This window comes from Gossypium raimondii, chromosome 6 (assembly GCF_025698545.1).
Source record: "Gossypium raimondii isolate GPD5lz chromosome 6, ASM2569854v1, whole genome shotgun sequence".
Taxonomy (NCBI): Eukaryota; Viridiplantae; Streptophyta; class Magnoliopsida; order Malvales; family Malvaceae; genus Gossypium; species Gossypium raimondii.
Window position 1 is genome coordinate 51,641,605 of NC_068570.1, and position 10,034 is coordinate 51,651,638.

At 30.6% G+C, this 10,034-nt stretch overlaps 1 protein-coding gene across 2 annotated transcripts; it reads right to left on the reverse strand.

The window, feature by feature from the left end:
- Positions 1 to 436: 436 nt before the first annotated feature.
- LOC105774819 (homeobox protein SBH1) lies at positions 437 to 5,304 on the reverse strand. Of its 2 annotated transcripts, XM_052632232.1 has the most exons (5): positions 4,089 to 5,304; positions 3,454 to 3,697; positions 1,920 to 2,164; positions 1,495 to 1,708; positions 437 to 958 (listed from the first exon to the last, which is right to left on the reverse strand). In XM_052632232.1, exons 1-4 carry the CDS (start codon positions 4,461 to 4,463, stop codon positions 1,505 to 1,507), a joined length of 1,068 nt encoding a protein of 355 aa, XP_052488192.1. In that variant the 5' UTR covers positions 4,464 to 5,304; the 3' UTR covers positions 437 to 958; positions 1,495 to 1,504. The 2 variants fall into 2 exon arrangements, with proteins under 2 accessions (XP_052488192.1, XP_012452844.1); XM_012597390.2 differs by lacking the exon at positions 437 to 958 and having other exon boundaries at positions 1,185 to 1,708; positions 4,089 to 5,302.
- Positions 5,305 to 10,034: the final 4,730 nt, after the last annotated feature.

The following is a 10,034-nucleotide window of genomic DNA, read 5'->3' on the forward strand; positions in this document are numbered from 1 at the left end:
CCCCTTCCACTGCCACTTTGACCACCACTTGCACACTCTTTTTTAAGCAGTTATCGACCCTAAATTCAGGTCCACATTTTACATGAAGTTGAAAAGATATGAGATAAAAGGTTAGAAGAAAATGGTTTTTGCTTGTTTGATATAGGTGAAAAATGTTTTCAACCATTATTTTTAATCTTTAATAGTATATGTATTAATTAATTTATACTGATTGCTATATGTCAGTTTACCTGTTTTTTATTTTAATTTAATATTATAATTTATATTCTTTATAATTCCAAATTTCAATATTATTTTTAATACAACAGGAAATATACAGGAAGAAAATGCTATATAAAAGAGGTATTATTGCAAAAGAAGCACATATAAAGCATTATTTGTAATATAATTACCTTATTTATATCAATTTTGCAGAGATCAAAGCATTGAAGATTAGTTAGTAAAAAGTACGATGTCCATTTTTCATGGTTATTTAAATCGAAACGGAAAAAGAAGTTACACTATTTGACCTGTAAACTGAATTGAATCATGATTGAACCACGAACAGAAGCGTTGAGTAGGTATTTCTCAACCCCCTAAACCCAAAACTAAAATCTCCAACCCTAGCAGGCCTCGACCCGAAAACTAATAAAAATTAAAAGGGTCAAACCCAAATGAATTAAGAAAACAAAAACAACTCTAAACTGAACCCAAACTCAGGCACAACAACAGATCCAAAAGCAAATTTTAAACTAAACTTCTTCACATTTATGTGCAATGGATTTATCTTGGATGAGCAACCAAAAAACCCAATCCTTGATGCAAAAATGTGTTGATCATAAAAGCCTCCCTTTCTTTGACTTCAAATTCAAGAAAAAGAAAATAAATGACGATGAAGAAAGAATAACTCAAAATCCACTAATAAAATAAATCAAAGCTGTTGAGGTGGAAGGCTGGAGCCTGGAAGCTCGAAGGCAACCTGGAGAGGAGAAGAATGTAGGTTTACTAAGTAAAATAAATGTTTCAATTTCATGCTTCGGGTCTTTTATCTCTTTTCATTACAAATATTTTTATATTACCTCAAAAACTTCTCTTAGGAATCAAAATATATTGAATAAAGCTTTTAATTTATTTTTAAAAAATTTCTGGGAAAATCAAAACACATACAAATTAAAAAGTAAAAAAAACAAATCAAACCCAAACAATAAAAGAGCTACAAACATGGCAATGGCATTAATGTTAACAGATTAAACTAAAATCACATGTTTGATGTCAACAGTACATTTCTCCTGAAGCAATTTACCCCTCCCATGGAAAACAAAAACAAAAATCAAACACACACATATATATATTAGATTTTAACAGTCACAGCTTAATAATATATAATAAATAGCCAAGAACTGCATACACGAGGTATGCATGCATACGATAATACGATGCTATAAATATACTTCCATCAAATACATTATATGACAGCTTAGCATGTAAATGCAGCAGCAATATAGAACCACATACATTTTTTTCTTTAGAGAAGCGTTGGAGAGAGATCCATAGGGAAGGGATTGCCCAAAACATTGTCCATATAATAGTGTGGATGGGCAGCATCCATTACCACAAACTGCATATCTTCAGATGGCTTCCAGTGCCTTTTCCTTTGATTAATGAACCAGTTGTTTATCTGCTTCTGATCCAGACCAGTTGACTCTGCCAAGGCAAGCTTTTGCGACTCCTGTTAGAAATTTCGGTTTGGTCAGATAAATTGCAGATTTACAATGAACCATAGGAAAAATATATATTCTCCCAAGACTGCATTGAATGCGAGCAGTGAGTAATATGTTACCAAGGCATGAATTAAGAAGCAAGTAGACTGTTCCTGACAAATAATAGTCTGTCCCGAAGCATGCATTTCGAGTTTGCAAAGTTCTGCAATTTGTACTTACCGACGGGTAAGGCCATTTGTAATGTCGACTCCACCAATCCAGCAACTGTTGCCTGGCTTCCTTAGGCAACTTCCCTTTCTTCCTCTTCTTCATAAACTCCTGCTTCAGACTGCCTAAATATCCACTGTACTTCCGCAGAAGCTGACCTTTAAGTTCTCGATCTTCTGCAAGGGGATCAATGAAATTGTTGTTCACATCGACGTCTTCCTCGGATGATGCATTCCTGTCGACACCCTCTCCACAAGCTGAAAGAGAATGGATTAGTAAGCAACTTCAAAAAGAAAATGTCTCCGTACCGAATCAATGCATGCATCATGTACATCACATGTCAAGACCTAAGATGCTTTTGAGTAGACTTCTGTCCATCAGATGTCTCTAAACCGAATTTGGCCATGCCAACACGTTGATCATGACAACGGCAGAAATGGTATACCATATACCATGAAGAAAACATTAAATCATTAAAAAATTAAGGTGCGTATTGAAGCCTGAAAATTAGGACCAGAAAATGGAAGAACTAGAAACTGCTGAAATTAATTTATAGGAACTAAAGGATGATCCATTTCAATTTCTTGGGGATAATAAATTCTATATAAACTTAGGAATTAAAGACCAGTTAAGTACAATATCTTATAGTATATAGAAACCAGTATGATTAACTGCCTCAATGGATTAAAAAGCTTCAAAATTAATGAGATCCATCACTCAAGGCAAGTGCAGCAAGCCTCTGAATATCAAATTCTTTTGAGAAGCGCCACAAAATGGGAATCAAGTCTTCAGCTGACACCTGTCCCGGGCTCTATCCTTGGGAAACCCCTATACCCGACCCGTTAAAATAAGTATCAGTCCCTTGACACTTTGCAAAACCCTTCCAAATGAACCCCAAATCTAGGGTTTTGATTCCCCAAACTAAAGCCTCTAATCCATCTATAACCCTAGTTTGATCAAAACCTTAAATTCTTCTAAAAACAAGTATTGTTCAATCTCTTTGACAGCATAGTTATAATTTCAGTCTTCTAAGTACTATAGTACCTTTCCTTACAACATGATGTAGGCTAGCCCTAGCAAGCAGTGCAGCATATATAGTTTCCATTGTTATTCCATTTTCAGAAGACTTAGCAACCAAACTAGGTAGTAGTGTAGTTGGTCGCCCCAGATATTACTTCACTCTACAATCTTCAACATACCAAACCTAAGTTAACCTGTTGTTGGCCAAAGGTCTTATTTTTCTAGCATAGTTACATAACGAAACAAGACATCTTCCCATGTTTACTAGCATATGTTGACAAGGCATTTCCTTCTAAGGTTGAACTTCGAAAAGGTCGAAAAAAAAGTGTCCCGTATCTAGCAAACGACATGACTTCACAAGGTGTAGCAAAAATTTGGAGAGCATGCATATATTGTTTTGATAATTAATAAAGCTACATGTCCCAAGATCTATAGACATGCGTGTTGGTTTTAAATTTAATATAGTATTAGCACAGTTTACAAAGACAAAGGCGAGAGAGAGAGAGAGAGAGAGAGAGGTTATCACCAGGATTTGGAGAGGAAACGGTGAGGGCTTTGAACTGACACTCGACCCTTTGGAGGAAAAGCATGGCTTCCTTGAAGGGTTTAGTGAGTTCTTGCTCGTATTTAGTCAGCATCTCACAATAAGCTTCCATGAACTGATCTAGTGCAGGGTCCTCGCCTATGCAGCCGGTCCTAGTAGGACCCGTAGTGGCGGCAGATGCGCATGCTTCCTCTAAACTAGCCACCACTTCAGGTGGCGCTCCTACCTGCTTGGTTTTGTTTCCGTTAGAAAGGGAAAATATATTTATCTTCATAATTATTAGGGAAAAACTTAAAAACTCAGGTCTCCATCATACGTATTTATTACTCAGGAAGACTTATGACCTCTCACTTTCAACACAAAAAAATATATATCTTAGATGCAGTCAAACAAAACAAATGAGAAACTAGTTTGTGTTGATAGTTACAAAATGAATTCCCCTCATAAGCAAAAAATTGTTCAATGGCACAAGCATTAAAACCTGTTTTCGAAACTAGAGGGATATAGCGATGAGAAAGACTTGGAAAGGGGAGCGTTTAATGGGGCAATTGGGTAGCAGGTCCCTAAGTCAAATCAGTATAGCTTTTTTTTCCTTTTTTTTTTTTTAAGTTTTTCACCTTTTGACAATTAACATAGGCCGCTAAGAGACGGTGGTAGTGAGGATGAGCCATAATCTTAGCCTTGACAGAAGAGCTTCCATCGTTGCTCTCCATGAAATAACATCCGGTATTGTTGTTGTTGCTGGTGGTGGTGTTGTGTTGATCGTCTAGAATCATAGAGGAACCACTGCTGCTATTGTGGTTCTGATCTTGATTGTTGGTGGGAGGTTGGGGAAGAAATAAGGAGCTTGAGCCAGAATTAGGATGATGATGTTGATGTTGAGGATGAAGATGAGAAGTCATGGGATGATGCATCATCGTCATAGGACACAGTCCATTACTATTGTGTCCAAAAGCCATCATGCAAGAAGTGCTATTGGAACCACCTTCCATTATCTCTCACTATCTTATCTTTCTTTTCGTTTCCCCCTCTAGTTTGTTCCCTCAAGGGCTTTGCTATATAACAACACAACCCATTTTCTCTCTCTTCTCTTTCCTACGCAATCTATTTTTTTGCCCTAAAGATTGTTAATATCTCTACAACTCTCCCGAGATTTATGCTACAAACAACAGGCTTTTCATAGGAACTCCTAAATAGTGATAGCAGCAGCAGCAGGAGGTAGTGGAGTTTGAGAAAAATGTGGGATTTTACTCTCTGGGGCTAACCTGGCAAAGCCTGCTCAGATTTCCTTTGGAAAATGGGAGTTTGTTTGTTGATCTTCCTAGTCATTAGCAGAGAGCATTAATTCTCACTTTCTATTACAAAATCCTCTCTGTCTCTCGAGCTTCTTTTGCACTTGTTTGGAAGAAAAGAAAGACAGAAAAAAGGAAGGGGAAGGGGGTTTGGTGTGTTTGCAGAACGCACGCGGCTATGCAGAAAGAAAGCAAGGCATTGAAAGAACTTCAAATCTCATGGCTCTACTATTAAGCAGGTGTGGGAGATATAGTGGGGGTGTGTTTGAGGCAGTACTGGTGGCTGACTGCCTGTGGCTGGGGATATGCAAAGCTTTACCTTCCCGATGAAAACTCTCCCCTCTTTTCTTGCACCGCTAACTGATGCACTGCCATTTTACTGGCAAACTACAAAGAGAAAAAAACAGATAAGTGAGGGAGATTAGACGTTTATAATTTGTTATCTTATCGTTTACTCCATATATTACAAAAAGGAAACCGATAAATAATAATAATACAACAATAGAGGGATGAAACGATCAAATCGAGGAAGACTGTAAGGCAAACTAGTGGGAAAAGGTTTTATGGGCCACGAAATCATCAATTCATTAAATTCCTCTTCTCCTTCTCCTTCTCCTCCTCCTTTTTCTACTTTCTTTTATTTTATGTAAATGTTGTGTTATGTAGCGTACGTACTGTTTTCAGTTTTATTTTTTTTGTTTTTTTAACAATTTTATTATAGATTTTGTTATTATTTTCAATCCATAAATAAAAGATATAAGACTTCAACACACTCGAACTTACGTTCTCCTTCATTAGTTACAGTAATTAAGATTCAATTGACTAAATTTAAATGTTATTAGAAGTACGAAATGATCATATTCAGTTTAAGGATTTTATATTTATTATGGTAATTTAATATTCTAGAACTGCATTCCATTATTTGGATTTTGAAAATTATCTTAAGTAGGTGTATTTACATTTCCAACTATCTTTTGGTAATATACGTGCTAATTTCAATATTACATATTTCTCATGTAATGTAAATTCTTAAGATGCATTTGATTTGTGGAAGGTAACATTTTATCCTATAATTTCATATTTCAAATAATATTATATTTTTAGATTGTCAATATTCTAACATCTCGTAATTTTACATTCTTAAAGAGTGTCAAAATATCATTTATTATTAGGTTAACTTAGATTATAAGTGTAATCTTAAATTTTGAACCAATTTACTCTTTTTATTATTTTAATCAATTTCATCCTTTTCTTCAAATAAAATTGAAGTCTAATTAAAAAAAAACTCTCATTCTTGTAACGGTGAAACAATATGAAGATGCCATATTTTAAAGTTATAATATTATATTTAATTTAATGATTTATTTATCAATATCTTAATTGTGATTATAATTAAAATTTATAAGTATGATTTATAAATTATGACCGGTGAAGCACTAACTTTTCATGAATTATTATAATAATGATTTATAAATTTATTTTAACAATATATATTTACTTATTAATATATAAATTATAAATAAAAATAAAAATTACAATAATTTATCACAATTTTGTGAAAATTGAGAGTTAAAAATCAAATGAATTAAACTTGTCAAGAAGAATAAATTTTATAATAATAATTAGTAAAATATGCTTTTAAATGATTTTACATTTTGTGAATCAAACACTAAAATATTTCATTCCAACTAAATGAATCCAATAGAGTAATGTAAAATATCCAACATTTCATCCGTATCTTACATTCCCATAATTTTATTATCAAAATCTTATATTTGACTAACTAGATGCACCCTTAAGGTATTATTGATTTTATTACAATTTTTCTCTTTCTTATAATTTTGGTTTATTATATCTTAATTTTTCAATTAATCAAACATAACCTTAGCGTGTGTTTAATAAATCATTGAAAAGTTTAAACATCTCTTTTTTTACGTGTTTGATTACCATAACAAATTTTCAGTTAATTCAGTTTTTTAAAAGTTTTGAATAAAATAAATAGGTGGATAATTATTTATCACTTAATATTAAAAATTAAGTTAATTTTATTTTTAAAAACAATATTCAAAATCAATTTTCTATTTACTTTTGTTAATAAAACTAAATGTTCAATTTATTATATATAATTTTTATCCAAAACTCTTCAAAATAATATTAATAATATTAAACTAAGAAATAAGTAACTTTCAATAAAAAGTAAGATTTATTATTAAAAATATAATCATTTTAGTATTTAATTTTTACTAACATAACAAGCAATTTTATAATGTAAATTCAACACTTATAAAATATTGTACTATAAATTTCATACTTTAATTTTCAACACTTAACTTTTTAGTTTATTAAATAACACATTGGTTATCTTTTTATCAAATGAATTAGATTCAATTATATTAATACTTATTATGGCTACCTACAGTTGTTTATTGAATATCGAAGTGGCTAATGGAAGTGATTGATTGCAACTGTCATTATGGCTTGACACCGCCAAAAACTATGCAAACAAAAACAAAGAACACCAATACTTTGTTTACGCAGTTAGGTTTCCCTATGTCTGCAAAGACTAACTCAGTTAGCAATTCCACTATCTTTAATCCACAATACAACAAGTGAATCACACTCTTTTACTTCCCAAGTATAGAAATCTCACCTTTGTACCTAAAGGCTAGAACACTCACCTCCAAATCCTCCCTTTAGAATTTGGATAGTAAACACACAAGTTTTACGAAATAGTTTGCATTGTCACAAAAAAAGTTCCTCAATGAACGAATACAAATGCTCTCAGTATGCTCTCATACATAACCTAGACAAACCTCCTAGAATATATCAATTTCGACTTGATAATATAGAATCTAAATAAATACGAAGCAACTCTTGGAAAATAGCTATTACAATATAAACAATTAAAAACACAATCTGTTGAAGATATGATCTCTTAAAATTAGCAACACAATCTCGATTGAATCTCCTTAAACCAAGGCTTGTCTTGATTCATTCGAATCGAATCCAATCTTTAATAGTCACGGATTGGTTTCCAAAGATGAACCATAACATTTTCAAAATATCAACACATTAACTAATCCAAAGATTTTGCTTCATTAAATTGCCAACTCAAATATGACAGGTAATTTCACTGCCTCAATAATTGTTTGCAATGGGCACTGTTGAGTGCCACTTAACTCATTCAACACAATTTATCTCAACACTTATATCTTTGGGTTAGATCGACTCCATTTACACAAAACTTTACCTAATACTTCTACTTTTAATAGGTCTTATGTCACATTGGAATTAATAATATGTATATTTATCACAATTTTTTTTCATTTTAAAAATACAATTATTTTAAAAATAAATTATAATATATATTTTGAGAAATATATGTTATTTTGTTAATTTTATTGTAAATTTCAAAAATTCATCTATAGGAAAGAAATAATTTGCATTCTAATAACTTTTGAAACTATTTCAAATTTTCTACTTATACATGCTAAAAATAATTTTTATGAAAATAACAATTTAGGTAAGAAAAATATATTCAAACAGCTACCCGTCGTATGATTCATTTACCCTATTATGGTTTAATTTTCAAATGAATTTTAAATTAAAAACAACTTCACCTTTTATTAATTAATTATTATATTTGTTTTAATTTTAATTTTTATATCCAATCATTTTAATTAAAATAATAAAAATCTAATATCTATAAAAATGTATAAATTGCACTATATTCTAATATTATCATATGTTAAACATAATGTATTTTAAATTAATATATGTAAATATTTTTTAATGTTATATGTACAGTCACAATTACAATTACAAAGAACTACATCCAAATAACTATAATCATTATAAAGTATGGCCAAAGCGATAACCAACATATGACTTATACCCGAATAAAACTATACAAAGTCCACATATGGTGAAGTATAAATCATAATAAATATAAACTAAGAACTCACCCACGATTTACATAGAGTGAGACACGAACATGAGATCTTAGGGTCTTAATCTTACTATTGAGTTAAGGTTTAATTAATTGTAAGTTATAATGTAAAAATTGTTATTAATGATGATTATATTTTTAATATTTTGTTTATTTTAATAATTTATTATGCAAATACGTGTTAAAATTTTAAATTTTAAATATTTATAATATTAATTTTGAGATGAATTTTTCTTTATTTTTTAATTTTATGTTCTAATCAAATTATTTTTCATCAGAATCTTTTAATTAATGATACCTAATTAATTTTAAATTAAAATTAATTAATTCATCTCAATTTTAATATATATAAATGAATTAAATGTACATTTTAAAACATATATAATTATTTATAAAATAATTCAAATATATTTAATTTTATACCACTTCAATATGTAAATAATTTTTATTATTATTTTGTAACTAAGAATAGGAAAATAAATAAACTAAATAGAAAACATGGATAAATAACAATAAGGGTATATATATTTATTTTAAAATTTCTTAGTAAATGTTTATAGGATTTTCTTCAAATGTGAAGAGGGATAAGTGGACATTCTTGCAACAAAATCTTACATTTCAACCAAATAAATAATATAACATATACTTAGTAGTATGTTGAGTAGTATTACGTTTCTGCAATCTTATCATATTACTAAAAGCAATCTTACATTAAGTGAATCAATCGCCTCCTTACTATCATATCAGCTAGGCCATTATATTAGCTTCGATTTGATGCAGAGAATATTTAGAATGGGTATATTGTTAGAAAACAGATCATAAAAATAAAAATGAAGTTACTAAAATACAACAAAACTCTCAACACTCCAAGTAAAATACTGAAAATGATTAATTATTTATATAATCATTCAATAAGTGTATCTTTTCATGAGATACCCTTTTATATGGATGTATCTTTTAATAAGATATCTTTTATAAGTAATTTTACATTAAGTTATGTTTTTATATAATAACTTTACATACAAAAGTTATGTCTTTTCAACACATGATCTATTCGTTAAACTTTTTTAGATAAAAAAGTTTTACTACATACTAGAGGTGTCCATGGGCCGGGCCGGGCCCAGGGAAAAATTTGGCCTGCTTCCTAGGCCCGGGCCGAGCCCGACCCGAAATATGGGCTTGAAATTTTGTCCAGGTCCGGCCCGGGAAAAAATTTCTAAACCCAAACTCGGCCCGACCTGGCCCATTTTTTAATAAACACCAAAAATTTATTTTAAAAATAAAAAATATTTTAAAAATATTTTAAAAATAAAAAAATTTAA